The sequence below is a fragment of the Lepidochelys olivacea genome (assembly GCF_965140295.1).
Source record: "Lepidochelys olivacea isolate rLepOli2 genome assembly, chromosome: 20".
In the NCBI taxonomy this organism is placed as follows: domain Eukaryota; kingdom Metazoa; phylum Chordata; order Testudines; family Cheloniidae; genus Lepidochelys; species Lepidochelys olivacea.
The window spans coordinates 19,001,980-19,022,756 of NC_140430.1; the positions used below are offsets into that span (position 1 = coordinate 19,001,980).

Below are 20,777 nucleotides of genomic sequence, written 5' to 3' on the forward strand. Positions count from 1 at the left end.
GGGGTGGCGGCCGCGGGGCTTTAGCAGTCGCCCTTGTATGCCACACTCAAGATGGCAGACACTAGGCGGCCCTCCCGATGTTGCCCTTATTGCCACACTCAACATGGCGTCCGCCCGCTCGTCGATCGGTTCGTGCCACGCCCAAGATGACGCCCGCGTTGGGCCGCTCCTCGTGTGCCACACGAAAAATGGCGGCCACCGGGCGGTAATGAGAAAAATTCCATACCCCCGGAAGTGGGGGGTGGTTTTCGAGAGCACTTCCGGGGCGAGAGGTCACCCGGTGTTTTGCCCGCCCCGCCCCCTCCGGCAGGCATGTCCCCCGCCATGGCGACGGACGGGCCCGCGCTGGCCGAGCTGCTGCTGCAGCGGCTGGAGCGGGCCGGGGGCAGCGGCCTGGGCAGTCTGGAGGCGGCCGCGGCGCTGGGCCTGGAGCACCAGCAGCTGGTGGGGGCGGTGAAGAGCCTGCAGGCGCTGGGGGAGGTAGGGCCGGGGGTGGGGCAGTGGGGAGGTGGGGGTTCCCGGGGGACGGGCGTGGGGCAGTGGGGGCCAGCAGCGGCATGGGTGTGGGGCAGTGGGAGATGCAGGCTCCAGGGGGAGGGGCAGTAGGGCGTGGGGGCCAGCAGGGGGATGGGCGTGGGGAGGTGGGGGTTCCTGGGGGATGGGCGTGGGGCAGTGGGGGCCAGCAGCGGCATGGGTGTGGGGCAGTGGGAGATGCAGGCTCCAGGGGGAGGGGCAGTAGGGCGTGGGGGCCAGCAGGGGGAGGGGCAGTGGGGGATGGGGGTTCCCGGGGGATGGGCGTGGGGCAGTGGGGGCCAGCAGCGGCATGGGTGTGGGGCAGTGGGAGATGCAGGCTCCAGGGGGAGGGGCAGTAGGGCGTGGGGGCCAGCAGGGGGAGGGGCGTGGGGAGGTGGGGGTTCCTGGGGGATGGGCGTGGGGCAGTGGGGGCCAGCAGCGGCATGGGTGTGGGGCAGTGGGAGATGCAGGCTCCCGGGGGAGGGACAGTGGGGAGTGGGGGCCAGCAGGGGGATGGGCGTGGGGAGGTGGGGGCTCCCGGGGGAGGGGTGTGGGGGATGGGCGTGGGGCAGTGGGAGGTGGGGGTTCCCAGGGGAGGGGGCCTGCCGGGGGGTGGGGAACGGGACTGTTGAGCCTGAGGAGAGGTGAACAGATGGGCTGGAGGGAGCAGGGGGGAGGGGAGGCTCCTAGGGAAAAGGGAGTGGGGGTGTTGAGGGCCATGTTGAGGTGTCCTTCACGATAGCAGCTTCTCTCCCCCACCCTTACAAAAGGACCCCTTCTGTATCTCTCTTTACCCCGATACCCCTTCCACGCACCCACTGCTTCTGAAATCCCTCCTTGATCCTGTCTCCCCAAACTATTCTCCTTGTCCCCTGTCCCATCCCTTTGTGCCCCCAGTCTTTCCCAGTATCTCTTTGATCCTTGCAGGAGCTCCCTGTGCTTCTCACCCTGCCCTTCTGGAGCAGCCATGGAATTGTGCCAGTCCCGGCCGGCCTGGAGTAGGCTGAGCTGTGGCAGTTGAAGTATCCATGGTATCCCTATAATCACTCACTGTCTTTTTAATCTTGCTCTGTTGGTCTCAACGATGTCCGGTGGCAGCAAGTCCCACAGACTTTTCACTTGGTACATACATACATAACCTGTGGAACTCCCTGCTACAGGATGTTGAGATTGATGAGATTACTGGTTCCGTGGAAGAAGGTAAAGCAGTGGATGTATTGTATCTTGTATTGTATCTTGACTTTAGCAAAGCGTTTGACACGGTCTCCCACAGTATTCTTGTCAGCAAGTTAAAGAAGTATGGGCTGGATGAATGCACTATAAGGTGGGTAGAAAGTTGGCTAGATTGTCGGGCTCAACGGGTAGTGATCAATGGCTCCATGTCTAGTTGGCAGCCGGTGTCAAGTGGAGTGCCCCAGGGGTCGGTCCTGGGGCCGGTTTTGTTCAATATCTTCATAAACGATCTGGAGGATGGTGTGGATTGCACTCAGCAAATTTGCAGATGATACTAAACTGGGAGGAGTGGTAGATACGCTGGAGGGCAGGGATAGGATACAGAGGGACCTAGACAAATTGGAGGATTGGGCCAAAAGAAATCTGATGAGGTTCAACAAGGATAAGTGCAGGGTCCTGCACTTAGGACGGAAGAACCCAATGCACAGCTACAGACTAGGGACCGAATGGCTAGGCAGCAGTTCTGCGGAAAAGGACCTAGGGGTGACAGTGGACGAGAAGCTGGATATGAGTCAGCAGTGTGCCTTTGTTGCCAAGAAGGCCAATGGCATTTTGGGATGTATAAGTAGGGGCATAGCGAGCAGATCGAGGGACGTGATCATCCCCCTCTATTCGACATTGGTGAGGCCTCATCTGGAGTACTGTGTCCAGTTTTGGGCCCCACACTACAAGAAAGATGTGGATAAATTGGAAAGAGTCCAGCGAAGGGCAACAAAAATGATTAGGGGTCTGGAACACATGACTTATGAGGAGAGGTTGAGGGAACTGGGATTGTTTAGTCTGCGGAAGAGAAGAATGAGGGGGGATTTGATAGCTGCTTTCAACTACCTGAGAGGTGGTTTCAGAGAGGATGGTTCTCGACTATTCTCAGTGGTGGAAGAGGACAGGACAAGGAGTAATGGTCTCAAGTTGCAGTGGGGGAGGTTTAGGTTGGATATTAGGAAAAACTTTTTCACTAGGAGGGTGGTGAAACACTGGAATGCGTTGCCTAGAGAGGTGGTGGAATCTCCTTCCTTAGAAGTTTTTAAGATCAGGCTTGACAAAGCCCTGGCTGGGATGATTTAATTGGGAAAGGGTCCTGCTTTTGAGCAGGGGGTTGGACTAGATGACCTACTGAGGTCCCTTCCAACCCTGATATTCTATGATTCTATGTTGCTGTGTTCAAGAGCTCATCAAGATTCAAAGCGGAATAGCAGAAATATCCTGAATGGTGATTGCTGATGCTAAAATAAGAGTCCCAGAAGGGATAAAAACACTTCATTCTGCCCAATCAATCTATGAGGGAATAGGAGGAGACCTTCATGAGGGAAAATTATTCCTCCCTGCCTGCGGTGTGGCTTTCATGCCTTCCTCTGAAGCACTTGGTACTGATCACTGTCAGAGACAGGATACTGCACTTAAATGGGCCTTGGGTCTGATCCAGTGTGATGGTCCCTGTATTTCACAGCCCCCCTGTGTGTTCCCCTCAGGTCATCGAGGCTGAACAGCGATCCTCTAAACGCTGGGAGCTGACGTCCGAGGGGAAGGAGATCATCCAGGAGGGAAGCCATGAGGCGCGTGTCTTTGACAGCATCCCTGCTGAAGGGCTGCCCCAGAGCAAGCTGATGGTGAGGCTGGCTTCCCATCCCTCACATCTTCAGTGTCTCATCTCCTGCCAGAACTTCGCTGTTCTTCTACATTCTGCAGCCTGGGAGTCAGGACTCCTGGGTTCACTTCCTGACTCTGGGAGGGGAGTGGGGCTGGGAGTCAGGAAGCCAGGGTCCCGTTGTAAAATTGGGATAACTCTGGCCTTCCCCATGAGGGTGGTTGTGATGCTTGACCAAGTGCCTGTAAACATTTCTGAGCCCTGGGAGGGAGGGCAGAATATCCTGCTTGTCCCCCTTTCCCCTGCGGGTGTTTCTTTTCTTTTTTGCTCCGCCTGGATCTGAAATCTCCCTTGTCTCTTGTTGCAGAATCTGCCGAGTGGGAAAGTGGGGTTCAGCAAGGCCATGTCCAACAAGTGGGTGCGGCTGGACAAGAACGCGGATGGGGGTCCGCGCATCTTCCGGGCTGTGAGTGTTTTGTGGCGGGGCTTTCGTCAGAAGGGAGATTTCCAAGCTGGGCCCTCCTGGCCCCCGAATCCCCCTTTGAATCTCGCTGGGCCGAGCAGAGACCCTTTAGCTCTCGCAGGTCAGTCGGTGGGCACCGAGCGGGTGGTTGGACCCCTGAGGTGAAAGGCACTACGGAAATGAACAAGCTTATTCCACCCTCCACCATTAGGAATGGCACAGTGCTGTCACAGCTCGAGCTTACTGAGTCCCTGGCTTACTCTGGGTGAAGCTGCCTGGGGCACCTCAGGGGTGGGGGAATGCTCCCACACCCAGGGGGGTGCTCACTGCTGGTCTCCTGTCCCCCAGGTGGAGAGCGTGCAGGACTCTGTGCGGGAGAAGCTGCAGCTGGTGCAGCAGGGAGAGGCTGAGAGCCTGGAGGAAAAAGACAGGAACGAACTGAAGAAACGGAAACTCCTGACGGAAGTGTGAGTTGAGTGCCCCCCATCCCCTCCACCGGCTTGAATCCCTCTGCTGCTGCAGCACGGTCAGGAGTTAGGGATTCTCCCCAGCAGTAATGTGGGGTGCTGGGGCTCCCCTGTGCTCAGGAAGCAGGCATGGGTCTGATTGTACCTTTGGGGTGCACATTTTCCTCTCCCCACTAGAGGGCAGCAGCTGGTGGGTCCATTTCCCTGCTGCATCTGTGCAGTGTCCCCTGCTTCTGGTCTCTCCTTTGGTGGTGGGGAAGCTCCCATGTCTAACAGCCTGCGCGTGCGTGCACACCCACCCCCACACCCCTACCTCCCTGCCCCTCCAGGCTGTACTGCTTAGCCAGCCTGGCTGCCGGGCACCCAGCCGGGCCGTCCAGTCCCGCTGAGGGTCGTCGGTGTCCTGGCTCGTGGACTGGTGCAGCCGGCTCAGACTACAGCTCCCAGCATGCATGGCTTGGGTGAAGACAGACTGGGCCATGCTGGGATTTGTCGTCTAGATGAGCTGTGCCGCCACTGTAAAGGCCAGTAGAAGTCCCAAGGGCCCGATGTGGTTCGTTAGGCAAATGGGCTGCCTGGTTCTGCTGTGCCCTTCTCCCAGTCCCAAGCCATGATCTTTGGCACTAGGCTTCCCACTGGGGTCACCTCTCTGCCTCCCTTCTTGTGTACAGGGTCATCAAGACCTACTGGATCCGGAAAGGCAGCGCCTTCTCCACCACGGTCACCAAGCAGGAGACGGACCTCACGCCAGAGATGATCGCCAGGTGAGGCGCATGCTGCCTCCGGCAGAGTCTGCGTCCTTGCTCTCCGCCCTGCGCTAGGACCATGGGGGAGCCGCAGCCGCGCACATGTAAATGTGGCTCTTCGGAATCCCTCTGCAAACGGCCAAGGCCTGCCTGCCTGTGGACGCCCCTGCCCCCTGTCAGGGCTCTGTGGTTTCTGCGATGGCAGATGGGGGCACCCCCAGCGTGCGCGTATGCTATTTAAAAGGCCACGAACGAGGCTGTAAGAACATCGTGAGCTGTGGTTTTGTTGCAGAAACTTGGGCCGGTGGGGGGTTATGGCTTCCGCACATGTGAGTGGTGTGGCCCCGCGTGCCAGGTTTGGCCCAGCCTCCCCTTCAGGCCAGATTTGAGTGGCATTTTGTCCTGGCATGTGGGGTCACTACACCACTCAAAAAAATGCTTTTCTATGGTTTTGGGTGGGGGGGGTTAAACGTGGGGTTTTATGGTGCTGGAACCGACCTCACCAAAACTGCAACGTTAACAACCACGACCACAACTTTTGAACTAAAACCTCTCGGCTTCCTTACAGCCTTCGCTCTTACCCAATGTCTAGACCCTAGAGTCGCTCCTGGGTGGACAGGGGGCTGGAGGTGAGGGGATACTAGTGTCCTCTGAGCAGCTTGGAGTGCCGGTACTACAGGGCCCATGGGGCGGGTATCCCGATGAATAGGCAGCCATGGGTCAGCTGAGCAGGTGGGTGTGGGGGGTACAGAATGTGTGGGCATCTTCCCCAGTGCCTCAGGCAGAGCTTGTTTCCCCACTTGACGAGGTGGGTGGGGCTGGGGGCTGTTGGCTCAGGAAGCAGCTGGAGTTGCTCTGTGCTTGCTGACTGGTCATGAAGGGGTTGGGAGTGTGAAACGGATGACACCCGATTCTCCAGGCATCAGCTGGGACGGTAGGCCTCCTTCCTGCCTCGGCAGCTCCCACTTTACCTGCTTCCAGCTATGGCTGAAATGTCGACCCAGCCCCGATCTCTGGGCTCCAAGTGCCAGGTTTTCCTCCACGTTCACTGTGGGTTCATATCCCCCCTGGGGTCCCCTCCCTCCACCGGTAGATGTGTAAAGCCCATGTGGCTCAGCCTCGTGGGTCTTTCAGACGAGCCCTGCCCACTCTGCAGGGACAGTGACAGGCTTGTGGCCTGGGTCCTCTTGTCCCCACTGTTACGTACTGGCTGGCTGTTGCCCTCCACCCCAGAGGTGGCTGCATTTCAGTGGCACCATGGACTATAGGTGGGTGGAAGGTGCTGTACAAAGCCTGTTACTTGCTCAGTCAGTTCCACAGGGCTCGCCCCCTGTGACCTTTCCCCACCCTTCGTCCACAGCGGCTCGTGGCGTGACCTGAAGTTCAAGGCGTACAACTTCGAGGCGCTGGGGATCATGCCTGAGAGCGGGCACCTCCACCCGCTGCTCAAGGTCCGCACCCAGTTCAGACAGATCTTCCTCGAGATGGGGTGAGTAGCCACATGTGCCCCTGCAGTCTCTACCCTGGCGGTTGGCGGGGGCATCTGCCCGGGGGCCTGCGGTACAGAATGCAGACCATGTCCTGCAGTGGCGAGTACCGGCTGGGGTCTGCACAGCTGCTGCCAGCCCTCTTGTTTGGGAGGGGCAGGGAGACAGAGAGCACCCTAGGTTCCAGCCAGCCCGGCCCAAGGTTCTGGGATGGGACTGTTCCCTTCAGCATGATCTCCAGTGTTGGGAGCCAGGACTCCTGGGTTCTCTCCATGGTTCAGGGAGGGGAGGAGATGTAGGAGCTAGAGTGGGGGAGTTGGGAGTCCTGGCTCAGCTGTTCCTTTGCTGTGTAGCTTTGGGCAAGTCACTCCCCTCTCTGTGCCCAGTGGGGCTACCCGGTGCCGTCCCCCAGGGGGATGGGTGTGTGTGGAAGCTGCTCTGGGCTCCTCTTGTGACCTCTCCTCTCACCATCCAGAGGCCTTGTGCCCCTGCCCATGTGGATGGCAGTGCCCGCACAGTGCCAGGATTGCCCTGCGCTCTCTGGAACGGGGGTGCTCACTGGTCCCGTGTCTCGCTCAGTTTCACAGAAATGCCCACCAATAACTTCATCGAGAGCTCCTTCTGGAACTTCGATGCCCTCTTCCAGCCACAGCAGCACCCAGCCCGCGATCAGCACGACACCTTCTTCCTGCAGGGTCAGTCATCCGCCAGCCCCTGCTGCCAGCAGGCCTATCTGCTGCTGTGGGGAGCACAGCAAAGAGTGGGCCTTTCCCCTCTAGGGGGCGCCGCCTGCGCCCCAGGGCTGGCTCAGGGCGCGGGAATGGCTTCTGTGTGAGCTTGCAGGGTGTCCACCAGTCCCTACCTGGCCAGGTCTCCTTATCTCAATGGTGCTGGCAGAGGTGCTGTGGGGAGTGACCAGAGTCCCAACCCCCCGCTGGGCTGGGGTGCAGTGAGGGGTGGGTTGCTCACCCAGGCCTGTGGCTAAATGGGGGGCATCAGGCTGGGGGGGTGCAGCATCTTCTATGCACATTAGCCCCACTTGCCACCCCTGCTGCCCCTCTGGCTCCCCGCTGCTCCTTGGGCCCCCTCCCAGACCATTTAGCATCCCCGGGTTCCTGGTGGGTCAGGGGGAGTCACTCCAGCCCCCTTTGCACCCCCTGGATTCCCCCAGATCCTGCCAAAGCCACGGATTTCCCCATGGACTATCTGAAGAGAGTGAAGAAGATCCACTCGCAAGGAGGCTACGGTTCCCAGGGGTGAGTGTCCCCAGCTGTCGAGCTGGGCTTGGAGCCCAGAGGAACAGGCTGATCTCGGGGTGGGGGTGGGAAATAGGACATGGGGCCTTTCCCCACTTGGGGGCGCTAGCTCTGATCTGGACCGGGGGCTGGCTGGCTCAGGGTGGTGGGGAATGGGGACACGGGGCCTTTCCCCTGTAGAGGGCACTGGCTCCAAACCGGCCCCAGGGGTGGGGGGGACTGGCTGGCTCAGAGTGGCGGGGAAGGGGACATGAGGCCTTTCTTCCCTAGGGGACGCTGGCTCTGATCCAGCCCAGGCTGGGAGGGCTGCCTGGCTTGTGGGGGGGCAGGGAATGGGATTTGGGGCCCCTCCACTCTAGGCTGCTCCTTTGGTCTGGGGCAGCTCCTGTCCCCCATTGCTGCTTGGGGAACCTACCTGTTCCGGGGGCACCGCTTAACCCTTTGGCGCCTGGACTGGGGGGGACTTTGGGGTGTGTGGGGGGGATGTTCCACCCTCCCCTTCCCCCAGCGATTTGCCCGCAGCAGCCTGGTGCCATGGGGAGCTCTCCCCGCCCATCCGGGGATTGCTCTGCTGCGCTCCTGCCCCACCCCCATGCCCAGCGTGTGTCGGATCTCACACCTCCGTACCCCCCCCGCCCCCCCCCCAGGTACAAATACGACTGGACGCTGGAGGAGGCGCGGAAGAACATCCTGCGGACGCACACCACGGCTGTCAGCGCCCGCATGCTCTACCGGCTGGCCCAGCAGGTAGGAGGTGCCACGCCCCCCCCCCCCCAGCTGTGCTCCCCCCCACAACTCTGAGCCCTGGCTGCAGCTGCCCCTCAGCCAGACCCAGGGCCCCACCCTGACTGTGTGTGTGTGGGGAAGGGGAATGGGAGATGCCGGGGCGCAGGAGGAGCTGGGGGGCAGGGCTCTGCTGCCCCCAGTGGCTGGGGCTCAAGGGGCTGGGGGTGAATCTGGCCTGGGGCTGGGATCCCATGCTGCAGTGGCCTGGTGGGTGGAGTCCAGGGGATGGGCTGGGGCTATGATTGACACCTCTCTTCCCTGCCCCCCCCCCCCCCCCCCAGGAGAAGTTCACCCCAGCCAAGTATTTCTCCATTGACCGGGTCTTCCGGAACGAGACGCTGGACGCCACCCACCTGGCCGAGTTCCACCAGATCGAGGGGGTGGTGGCCGACTACGGGCTGACGCTGGGGGACCTCATGGGCACCCTCAGGGAGTTCTTCACCAAGCTGGGTACGTGCCAGCTGCCCGCCGACAGGGGGACAGACAGCGCCATGTGCGGAAGAGCGGGAAAGCCGACCTCTGCGAGGAGCTGGCAGGATGGGGGAAGCCGGGATGGAGGTCCCTGATAGGGGAGGATTTGGGGCGCTCTGCAGTATCTGCTGCCAGCAAACACCCTGGACAAAGCCCAATCCAGGGCTGAGCTTCTGCCACCAGCAGGCTCCAGAGGAGGGTCCTAGCAGGAAGGGGCGGGGGCCAGGCAGGGTGGGGGTGCAGGAGAGGACACAGGGTCTGGCAGGCTATGGGGTGGGTTCAGGATGGAGGGCCAGGCAGGGTGTGGGGTGCAGGAGGGGACATGGGTCTGGTAGGATGTGCAGGGAGGAGGGGGCCTGGCGGTCCATGGGGTGGCTGCAGGGGGCCTAGCAGGGCCGCATGCTCTCACTGGCCTGTGTCTCGGCAGGGATCAGCCAGCTGCGTTTCAAGCCGGCCTACAACCCCTACACGGAGCCCAGCATGGAGGTGTTCAGCTACCACCAAGGTGAGGGGGCGCCAGCCCCTCGCAGCCAGATCAGCCCCTTCTCCCCTGAGCAGCACACGCTGGGCCTGCCGGCTGCGGGGGGCAGGGCAGCTTCAGGGTCTCGGATGAGGGAGTTGCAGGTTGGGGTGGCATGTGCCCCCCAGCCAGGATTAGCTGTGGTGCCCGCTGCAGCGTCTGCCAGCCCCCCGGAAATCAAGGTGCTCCCTGATCCTGAGCCAGCACTGGGCGGCGAAAGACCTGAAGTCAGGCCCTGGGGTCAGCAGAGGGGGTCCCCTTCCCCCTGGCAGGCTGGCACTGCGGGGCTCCTGCTCTCCAGTCATGCCCTGCACATCCATGCCTGGCCGAGCAGCAGCAGCCAGGCCAGGGACCTGCTGGGTCCAGCCCAGGGATCCCCAAGCTCACAACGCCCCCATCCAATCCCATAGGGACAAAGGGGTCAGGGTTTGGGGTGGGGGCTGGCCCGGCAGTCCTGGCCCCATGGCAGGGCCTTGGATCCCACTCAGAACAGAACCGTCTGCTCCAGTCGCTTCTCTAGATGCCCGGAAGCGTCTCTCCCCCGGCTCCCTAGCCCTGCTTAGGGGTGCCCGACCGAGACTAACCGAGCTGCCATCTCCCTTCCCGTTGCAGGGCTCCAGAAGTGGGTGGAGGTGGGTAATTCGGGGATCTTCCGCCCAGAGATGCTGCTGCCGATGGGCCTGCCGGAGGGCGTGTCGGTCATCGCCTGGGGCCTCTCTCTGGAGCGGTGAGGAGGATGCTGTGGGAGGGGGTGGGCACACAGGCTCACAGGGGGTGGGCTCACAGGCGGCCTTGAGGGTGCCAGTGGAGGCAGTCAGGGCCCCTTACAGCTCCTGCTAATGTGGGGGGCCATAGGGCTGGCCATGCTGGGAAGGGGATGGAGACGCCCAGCGTGTGCCATGGCTGTAGGGCAGCTCCCAACTCCTCTTCCTGTGCCTGCCTGACACCCGGCACTGCCCGTAGATGGTAACGACTTGTGCTAATCCCCATGTAATCCTGCGCCTGTGGGAGGGGGTGTCTGCACAGCCCGGGCAGAGCTCTGGGGACCAGCACCCCTCTCAGCCGGGGTGACTCAGAGCCAGGGGGTTTCCAGCCAGCAACAGCCATGCTCTCTGGGTCTGGATTGAGGGGCACTGGCAGAGCTATGGGGCGGGAGCCCAGGGCTGGGCTAGCAGGGGGCTGCGGGTCGGGACTGAGGGGCACCGGCAGAGTTTGGGCAAGGGGTTGGCGACGTGGGGTTGGCGACGTGCTTGCCCTGTGCCCTCTGTTGCCCAGTGGAGGGTCCGTTACGGGTGGGTCAGCAGCAGGGCCGCACTCCCCTAACACCCGCCTTCTCCTCCAGCCCCACCATGATCAAATACGGCATCAACAACATCCGGGAGCTGGTTGGGCACAAGGTGAACCTGCAGATGGTGTACGACGGCCCGCTCTGCCGCCTCGACGCGTAGGGTCCTGCCGCTGGGCCAGCCCCGTATTTATTAGTGCCCTCTCCAGGGGGCTCCCCTCCCCCTCTGCAGCTGGGCTGGGGCTGCCCCGCTTCCTGGGCAGAGGGCTGGCAGGGCGCCCTTGGCCCCCTTCCGTCCAGCCCCCTGCTCTGCCCTCCCCGCTGGGGGACATGGCAGAGCTGCCCAGGCCAGTGCCGGCACCTGCAGCCTGTTGCGCCTCAATAAAGGGCTAGTGTCTGGGCTGGAGACTCTGCTCTGTTTGGAATGGGGAGGGGGTGGGGCGCACTCCTGGTGGGCTGTGGGCTTTGGGGGGGGGGGGAGGACTCCTGGGTCCTGTTCCAGGCTTGGGGGCGTGGTGGGGGTGGGAGTCATGACTATAGGTTCTTCCCCCAGCTGTGGGTGGGCAGTGGGGTGTAAAGGCTAGTGCAGAGACCTGGGTTCTCTCCCTCCCAGCCCTGTTCGTATGTGGGGTGACTGCACCCCATATGATGGGGGCGGGGCCTGCACCACAGCTGCGAAGAGAGGGGCAGCATGTTGGGGAGTGATTTCCTGACCCCCACCATCTGCTCGGGGTGTGTGCTGGGGGCTTTGTTCAAAGGGGGGTGGGGGCAGCACTGAGCCTGTGGCCCCAGGGCACAGAGCTGGGGGGAGCCTCATGGCCCCTTCCTCTGCAGGGCTGGATGGGGGGGAATGGGAGTGAAATCTCCACCTCAGCCCTGGGGCTGGGAGTGAGGGGGGCTGATCTTGGGGCTCTTTCAAGAGCCCCCTCTGGCACGTGGGGCTCGGGGCTCTGTGAACCAACGACTGGAGCCAGGGGAATTTTCTGAGTCCATATTTTATTTAACAAACCGATCCCAGTCCCTTGTGCTGCCAGAGCCCTGGGGGGGTCCCTCCTCCACAGGCACCTCGGGGCAGGGGCCGTGTCCAGAGCGAAGTGTTCCCTGTCCCTGTGGTGCAGCGGGGCTTCTGGCTGGGGCGGAGCACCCCTTCCAGCTGGGGGAAATGGCCCCCACTGTGACCCCCAGTCAGAGCAGCCCGTAGGCAGTAACTGCCCTTCCCTTCTCCAGGCCTCGGCTCGCTCAGCCCCCCAGCACAGACCCGCCCTCCTCGGTCCAGGCACTGTTGGCGCAGCCAGCCTCCTGGGGGGTTACAGCTGCAGGGCCAGGAGGAATCTCTGCTGGTGCGGGGGCTCGCTAGCCACTGGAGCTCCCCCCGTCACAGGGACCCCAGCCGGGATGCTGGCGTCGGGTGAAGGACGCGAAGTGACAGGGACGGGAGGGAACAGCAGTCCCCCCGATGTCTGCGGTGGGGGTCTTGCCTGCCCTCGGGCACCGTCCGTCCCGGCTGGGGCTCTGGGCTGTGCGGTGTGTTGGGCTGGTGGCCGGCACAGCCTGCTGGTGGTCTCTGGGTGCGCCCGCCGGCTCAGCCCCTCCTGTCCATGGCTGGGTGGGGCCTGCCCTACGTGGGCTGGGCCGCCCCCTGTAGCATGATGTGCACCTCGCCGGGGCTGTGGGGCTCGGCTATGGGGGGCTGCGCACGGTAGAACCCTGAGGGGGGTGCGGGTGCGGCGTCCGAGTTGTTCTCCTTGTTGGGCGCATCAGGCTGTGGCCCCAGCAGCCAATCTGGGGGGAGATGGGACAGCAGTGAGCGGGGGGACGTCGCCCTGACCCCCAGCTGCACCCCGTGTCATGACCCTCAACCATGCACTCTGAGCCTCTCAGGTGCTCTTGGTCTACATCTCTGTGGGGAAACTGAGGCACAGAAGCGACTGACCTGAGGTCACTCAAAGCTGGGAACAGAGGCGAGGAATTCTGACCCCACCCTGCTCCTATTTAGGACTCTTGGGTTCTAGCCTGGCTCTGGGAGGGGAGTGGAGTCTAGTGGTTAGAGCAAGGGCTTAGGTGCCCAGTTCTCCAAGTGTCTTCTCCTTCCCCTCTCTGGGGGCAGCTTGGATGGTTCTGAGCCTGTTGGGGGTTCCCCTGGGTCACAGCCAGGCAGGGTCCCCATCCCAGGGAGAAGGATTCTTCTCTCCCCAAGTGGGGGTAGAAATGGGGGGCTCCTAGCAGGAGGAGCGGGGGCTCATTCTCCATGGCCCAGTCATCCGCTGGCTTCAAGCTGCTGGCAATCAGCCCACCTGGCCACAGAAGGCTTTTTTTGGGGGGGGCCCACTGGAAACCTAAAAGCCTTCAACCTTCCCTCCCCCCCCTCTTTTTTCAAGTTTCTAAAAACTCTTGAGTTTTAACGGCAGCTTTTGGAAACTCGGCTGGTGGTTTTTCCAGGTGTGAATAACGCCCCGCCCTGAGTGACGTCCGTGCTGTTGCCAGCGCTGTCCACGCCGGCACTTCTGTCCGTGTGAGAGCTCCAGTCGCTTGTGGCGGTGGGTTTATTAAGCCGACGGGAGAACTCTCTCCCATCGGCCAGCCTGCAGTGTGACCTTGGACAGGTCGCTGCCCTGCTCTGTGCCTCGGTTTGCCCTTCTGTGAAATGGGGCTAATGCTGCTGCTCTTGTAGTGCTTAGGGGCTGCCTGAGGAGAAGCACGGGATAAGAGCGGTTATGACCTACAGGAATCGCCCTGCTGCTGCGCAGCCACCTCTGGGGTGGAACGTGGCTGCTGTTTAACACCCCACACCACCAGCATCGCAGGGAAGTCGCGGCTGCCCTAGTGCTCCAACCTGGCAGCAAGAGATGATGATTTACCGCTCGTGCCCCTCCGTCCATCTCTCCCACCCCGACTCACCTATGAGGTCATGGGCCAGGTCCTTGATGAGGTGCCCCACGATGGCGTAGGCCACGCCCACCACCACGAGGGCGGCCATGAGGAGGTAGAGCACGGCCTTGGGCAGGGGGATGAGGTCGCGGACGGGCGGCTTGTACTCGCTGTACAGGGGCTGCTCGTTGGCGGACGAGTGCGGGGACAGGAGCCCCACTGCTTCGGTGCGATTGAGGCTGGTCAAGTTCATGAGCTGCAGGGCGGACACGGCTTCCATGCCCTGGTGCGGGGGGCGGGGAGGCGCCCGGACGCCTGGGGCGGGAGCTTCAGGGTGGGTGGAGATGGCCTGCAGCATGGGGACAAAGGTCTCATCCCTGTTATGGATGGGGAAACTGAGGCAAGGGGCGGGGCTAGGCTCATGGGGTGAGTCAGTGATGGCTGGGAATTGAACCCTGGCATCCTACCTCCTACCCCCTCCTTTTATCTGCTTCATTGCAAAACTTCCTGCTTCAGGGAGAAAAATCCAGTCTCTGCCCCACTTCTAACACTCCCTTCAAGGAATTAGGATGGGAACCCAGGAGTCCTGGCTCCCAGCCCTCTCCTGCCGCTCTAACCCACTAGCTCCCACTCCTCTCCCAGAGCTTGGGATGGAACCCAGGAGTCCTGGCTTCCTGTCCTCTGCTCTAACCACCTGACCCTACTCCCCTCCCCAAGCTGGCAACAGAGGGAAGGTGAGTCATGACTCCTGGGTCTAACTGCTTCATTCTACAACTTCCAGGCTAAGAACCCAGGAGTCCTGATGCTCCATGTCTAACTGCTAGACAACACTCCCTTCCCAGAGGTGGGGTAAGAACCTGACCCCCAGTCCATTTCCTGACCCCCAGTCCATTTCCCTCCTGCCCTGCTGGAGCTGGGGATAGGACCCAGGAGTCCTGGCTCCTACTTCCCTGCTCTGACAAGGTGGTCGAACCCATGTATCCCGCTTCCATATGCCTCGCTGTAACCAGGGGGCCTGCTCCCCTCACCCAGCCTGGGGGCAGACAGGCGGAGGGAGGGGGGCTGAAGCTTCGGCCCTCTGGGCTCTGGTGTGGAGCAGGCAGAGTTTAACCCTGCACTTGCTGGTCGGGCCCTTTGTCATTTTCCTTGCACTCTGGATCTTAGTCTCACTAGGCGGAGCTGGAAATCACTCCAGGTTCCTGAGCCCTCCGCCCTGGCAGGACCGTTCCCCACGGCACTCCCCATGCCTACTGCAGGCTTCCCCTGCTGCACCCTGCGGTGTGCCGGCCAGGTGTGCTCGGGTCCGGGCTCAGCAGCTGGGCTTAAGCCTGACCTGTCACCCCTTTGGCTGATTCCCCACTTGCTGCTGGTTAGCCACAGAGCGATGTGGGGCAGGGGCTGGGAGCTCCGGAGGGCGGGCGTGGCTCAGAGGGGAAGCTCACACTCCCGCAGTGTGGCGGGGTTTGCCCATTGGGAGCTGAAGGGGCTAATTTGGAGCAATACATATTTTGCATTCTAGTCGTGACTGGAGTCCTCAGCCAAGGTCAGACTCTGTTGTGCCAGGGGCTGCACAGACCCGATCCCAAGATTGGGGTCCCCATGATGCTGGGGGCCAGACAGACCCCCTGAGATCTGGGCCCCCACTGGGGGCCACAGAGAGCCCCCCCAAGATTGAGGGCCCCATTAGGCCAGGCGCTGCCCACATGCAGAGCGAGAGCTCATGAGCTAATCGGCCAAGGCAGAACCGTTATCCTCACTTTACTGACGGGGGAAACTGAGGCCCAGATTGACCAAATGGCTTGCCTGAGGTCAGCCAGGCTGCTTGTGGGACTCTCCTCCCTGAGGGCAGCACAATCCAGTCACCAAGGCAAAGCTGGGTTCTGCTGTCAGCTCTGCCCCCGTGGCCAAACCTTTCCTCCCCATCCCCTCGGCTGCGGGTTCCCCTCCCAGTGTCCCTGGAGACAGCGAGCTCTGGGGCAGGGGCTGGCTCTCGGTTGGTTAGAACAGAGGACAGGGAGCCAGAGCAAACGGGGCCCCTGATCAATCTGTGCCTCCAGTGTTTCTGGAACACAAGCAGCCCTAACTCAAACCAGTTGTGTCCTGGGGGGAGGGTGCCTGCTGGGGGGGGCCAGCCCAGGCCCGCTTTCTAGGAAAGTCCAGTGACGTCAAAGCAGCTAAACCCCCACCCAGGCAATTGATCACGCTGCTCTGCTGGGGTCAGCCCCCCCCATCTCCCCCCTCCCCAGGAGCGTTACTGGGGTCTCAGGGCTTGTGTGGGGCCCTGGCCCTGTCCTGCTGGAAGAACCCAGCAGCTTTGTCCCTGGCACTAGGGTAATTTCACTTTTATTCCCTTTTGCTGCTCCAGGTCTCCCCTGGCTTCGGGGGGAGCCCCCACCCCAGTGGGTGGCCGCCAGGTCCCAGAACACCCCTCCCCTGTGCGGTTCTCCAGGCGATGCTTCTGCTAAAAGCAGCAGAACTACTCCCCCCTCACTAGCCATCCTGGGGGAACCAAGGGTTCAGCTCGGCCCCCTAGTGAGAGACCAGCCCTGCCCCTCAAAAACCTCCTTTACCAAACGTGGCTCCGATCCTGGCAGGACCCCTCCCCCATGAAGTGCACCCATCTGGCTCTGCCAGCCTCTGCCCTCTCTTGGGCTGTCTCAGGAGGGGTTTGCCTGCAGGTGCCAACCCCCAGGCTCAAAAATCATGAGCCCCCCAAATCTCGAGCCTGGGTCGCAAACCCTGAGCTCAGCCGACTACCGCACAGTGGGGGCTGGTTATCTGCCTCCGGGGGCATTTCGGGGTCGCAGTGCCCAGCTTGTCTCCACAGTAGAGAGTTCACAGCTCCCTCTTTGTGCAGCACTCTTGCCCTACGGCAAATAGCCCAACCCGAACTCCAGCTATTGCCAGCATTACCACCCTGACAACGGCGGGCACCCACCCAGGGCTGACATGGGGCTGTAGGACCTCCTGCAGCCAGAGCTGTGTTAAGTCTCCGGGGGGGCTCAGGTCTCGGCCCACGCAGTCAGTAGCAGGAGCGGGCCCTGCATGGTTCAGTTCAGTGGTGGGCCTGGCTGCCATCACTCTCCTGCTCCAAGGGGTTTCATCGGGGTTCAGAACTGAGCCCTACATTTGCACACGCCCTGCAGGCGAGGCAGCCCCTGGTCTCTGTGCATCTGCAAAGCAGGGAGAACAGGCCCAGCTTCCTTTGGCCCAGCTGGCTTCAGGACTGTCTCTCACCACATAGAATCATAGAATATCAGGGTTGGGAGGGACCTCAGGAGGTCATCTAGTCCAACCCCCTGCTCAAAGCAGGACCAATCCCCCATTTTTGCCCCCGATCCCTAAATGGCCCCCTCAAGGATTGAACTCACAACCGTGGGTTGAACAGGCCAATGCTCAAACCACTGAGCTATCCCTCCCCTGCAGCACCTGGCACCATGGGCATCCCCTGACCTCAGCCAGGGGTCTGTGCAGCTCCTGGCATCATGGGGGGCCCTGATCTCAGCTGGGGGATCCATACAGCCCCTGGTACCATGAGGGTCCTCCCCACCCCCAGGATTTCAGCTGGAGCCTCGTTGTGCTGCCATAATACAAATAATAGAAGTGTCCTTACTCTGACTTTTTTGGTCAACTCCAGGGTCTTGGCTGGGGCGAGCAAGCCCTAAGCCCAGAAAACAAGCCATGGGTGTTCGAGCAGGTCTGGGCTATAAAGGCCGGATGGGAGCACTGTGCCCTCTAGCCTGTCCTGCTCAGCCCAGCCCAGGGCTCCCTCCCAGCCAGTCCTGCATCCAGGCCAGTAACTTCCCAGCTAGAAAGTCGCCGAGGCTCGATTTGGTGACTCCCCAGTGCCACAGACCCCACCTTGGAGAGTCAGTTCAAGGGTCAATTCCCTGCCCTGTTAATGGGCTCCTTCCTAGGAGGGGCCCCCAGAAGAGCCAGAGGCGTGGGGGTTCCCCACTGGGCAGCAGGCTAATTCCCTTTGCGCAACAGTCTGGGCTGGGAGCCAAGGGCTTTGCCGAACGCTGAGACTGGGCCCAAGCTTTCCAAGGAGTCACAGATTTATGAGGCTTAAAATAACTCCCCTGTCGCACAGGGCATGGAGCTAACACCAGGGGCAGCAGAGGGGAAGGGGCAACACAGCCGCTGGGCAAGGACGTCTGGAGAGCTCTCGATTCAACTGTTAACTGTCCATCTGCTGCGACCCCGCCTCCAGGAACAGGATGTAGGAGTCCTGACTCCCAGTCTCCCTTGAGCCCCTTGCAGCTCTGAGCCCACTCCTGGGACCAGAGAGAGAACCCAGGAATCCTGGCTCCCAGTGCTCTAACCAATAGACCCAGCTCCCCTCCCTGAGCCATGGTTAGAACCCAGGAGTCCTGGCTCCCAGTGATCTAACCATTAGACCCCACTCCCTTCCCAGAGCCAGGGATAGAACCCAGGAGTCCTGACTCTCAGTGCTCTAACCACTCGACCCAGCTCCCCTTTCTCACCTGGGCTGCGTGGATTCTGTCTGCTCTGTTGCTTGATGGTGCATCTGTTCCCACTTGGTGGCTTCACCCAGGCGGTGAATGGGACAGGCCCAGCCAGGAGCGCTGTCCGGGAGGTGGGGAGCTGGGCGTCCCTGGAGCGATGAGCCACAGTCGGACCCTCTGGAACGATCAGAGCAGACAGCTGGAGGTGAGCATTAAGGGAGAGGCTCCACCCACACAGTTATGTCATTACCAGGGCTGTGGGTGATTGGCTGTCTGGGACTGTTCAATAGGGGGCATTGCAAAGGGGAGACCTAGGCTGTGGGGTTTGTTGTGTGAAATTATGCTCTGGACACCTGGGTTCTATTTCTAGCTCTTGGAGGGGAGCGGAGACTAGTGGTTAAAGCAGGAGGGCTGGGAGTCAAGACTCCTGGGTTGTATTCTGGGCCTGGGGAGGGGAGTGAGGACTAGTGGTTAGAGTAGGAGGGGGGAGGAAGGCTGTGGGTCAGGACTTCTGGGTTCTATCACCAATTCACACAAGGTCCTAAGCTGGCAGTTCTTAACCAGGACACAGGACAGAGCACAGACAGACTCCAGTCTGGGAAATCGTTAAATCTTGCTTTCCTAAAGGCCCTTGGCAGCTTCTGTTCCATACCGCGTTCTTCCTCACGTCCAGTTCCAAACTGCAGGTCAGCCGCGATCACCTTCCACCCGAGGCACAGCTGTGTTAGATGAAGTGATGAAAATGAGGAGGGATCCCCCCCAAGGTGTGATGTAACTATAAGGTAAAATACATTACAGTGAAATGGGATCCGTCCCTCAGGCCAAAGGATATCAGCATGCTTTGTGCTCTGAATCTGCTGTTCAAACGCTAACAAGTACAGGGATTATTTGCCCACCAGTGAAATGGAGCCACCTCTGGGGTGGACCGTGGCAGCTATTTATATGGGGGGATCGCTCACACAGCACTGAAATGCAGCCACTTCTGAGGTGTAGCGTGGCAGTTGTTTAACAGCACAGCAAGGCTGCAAAGCAGTTCAGGACAGGAGAATTTAGCTAGCTTGTGGTTTCTGGCTGTCTAGCCGCCATTCAAGGAAGCTAACCATGGGAGTCGTGGTCTGGGAGTTTTCTTTGCAACCCTAAGACCCTTCATTATTTATTTTAATGAAAGCCTGACATCTGCAAAGCCCGCTAATGCAGCTCTTGTGTTGCTCGTTTGGGTGCAGCCCCGCACCTCCATTCCAGTGAAGGGGACAGGGGATAAGTAGGTCTAGAAAGAGGTAGCCTGGTTTATTGGCTAGGGCACTGCACAAGGACTCAGGACTCCTGGGTTCTATTTCCCATCCTGCTGTCTGACCTTGAGCAAATCCGTTCCTCAGTTTCCCCTCCCAGTCGGTGTCTACTGAGACAGTGTACACCCAGCACCGTGCGACCCTGGACTCGGAGTGGGGCCTGAGGAATACAGGAATACACATAAGATGTGACTACAGGTGCGTGGGGTAATTTTCAGACTTGTCTTCCTACGATGAGCTGAATCTGGGAGTCGCTGCATAGGCAGAACACAGTGTGGGCAGGTTTCTATCTCCCAGCCCTTCCCCGAAAGGGGTGAAGCCGGGATCACTAGCTCCAGCGCACAATTTCCAGCTGGGAGCAGTAAGGAGCCTCTGTCCTTTGCCCTGGGGACACAGACTGTGAAGGCAAGGATGGCAATCTCCCAGGGCAATCTGTGAGGCCAGGGCAGTTGTGGGCACAGGATGGGCCCCGCTGTTCTTCCTCACTTCACCATTCCTCCTGCTTCCCCCCTCCGGCTGCTCAGGAAGATGACGAGCTGGGAGTGCGAAGAGCAAAGGGGTGTTAACAAGATAGTGTCAACGCCGGGTGGAGTGCTGGTGTGAAGCACTGAGTGCAGTGTGTCGGGCCTCTCTCTGCAGGCCTGGTGGCATGGAGCTCTCCTGGCAGGAGACGTGGGAGCTGACGTGATCCAGCACAGAATGAAGCAGGGGCCTGATCCTGGAGCTCTAGCCGATGTAGGGATTCGACGGGGCAGGGCCCAGTGGGCTGTGGGAGGGTGTTTGCTGCCGATTCACTCGGGTGCATTCCAGCTGCCAAGGTTCCACCCAACAGCGATTCCCACGGTGTCTAACTGTCCTGAGGAAAGTGGGAGGGAAGGAAACAGGGAAACCACAGGAGGTCTGATGATATGGAGGAGAAAGAGAGCCAGAGGGAACCGCCGGGTTGGCTCTGTCCAGCAGCCTCTTTGAAGTGTAGACCAAGCTTTTGCCACCAGGGTGGCAGAATTCCCTGCAAATAAAGGAGTGGGGCATATGAGAGAGAGAGAGCCATCTCGGGTCAACCAGAAGGCAATGGACTAGCTGATCAGATGGATCTGATCTGATTGGAGTCCAGCAGCCTGAACTGCAAGGGAACCGACCCTCTTGTCAATGTGACCTGGTTCTGCAGTGCTGAGGGCGACCTGCTGCTAATGGTATTTAGGTGACAAGGTGAGAAGCTGAGACATCAGATGTTGGCACCTCCACTACTATAAATATCACCCTGCTGCTCCCTGCACAGATGCCAGGCTCAGAAGAGAAGCTTCCGATCTGGATCCCCACACGTGGGACATTAGCCCTG

The 20,777-nt window shown here is 60.7% G+C and overlaps 2 protein-coding genes across 3 annotated transcripts; one reads left to right on the forward strand and one right to left on the reverse strand.

The window, feature by feature from the left end:
• Window positions 1–268: 268 nt before the first annotated feature.
• Window positions 269–11,213, forward strand: FARSA (phenylalanyl-tRNA synthetase subunit alpha). Of its 2 annotated transcripts, none has more exons than XM_084610407.1 (13): window positions 269–444; window positions 3,216–3,353; window positions 3,699–3,797; window positions 4,143–4,261; window positions 4,933–5,025; window positions 6,368–6,496; window positions 7,074–7,189; window positions 7,666–7,750; window positions 8,398–8,497; window positions 8,818–8,986; window positions 9,435–9,512; window positions 10,140–10,254; window positions 10,870–11,213. In XM_084610407.1, exons 1-13 carry the CDS (start codon window positions 313–315, stop codon window positions 10,973–10,975), a joined length of 1,479 nt encoding a protein of 492 aa, XP_084466533.1. In that variant the 5' UTR covers window positions 269–312; the 3' UTR covers window positions 10,976–11,213. The 2 variants fall into 2 exon arrangements, with proteins under 2 accessions (XP_084466533.1, XP_084466532.1); XM_084610406.1 differs by having other exon boundaries at window positions 270–480.
• Window positions 11,214–11,735: 522 nt separating this feature from the next.
• LOC311510498 (uncharacterized protein) lies at window positions 11,736–13,886 on the reverse strand. The gene is made up of 2 exons (XM_084610192.1): window positions 13,711–13,886; window positions 11,736–12,594 (listed from the first exon to the last, which is right to left on the reverse strand). Exons 1-2 carry the CDS (start codon window positions 13,787–13,789, stop codon window positions 12,431–12,433), a joined length of 243 nt encoding a protein of 80 aa, XP_084466318.1. The 5' UTR covers window positions 13,790–13,886; the 3' UTR covers window positions 11,736–12,430.
• Window positions 13,887–20,777: the final 6,891 nt, after the last annotated feature.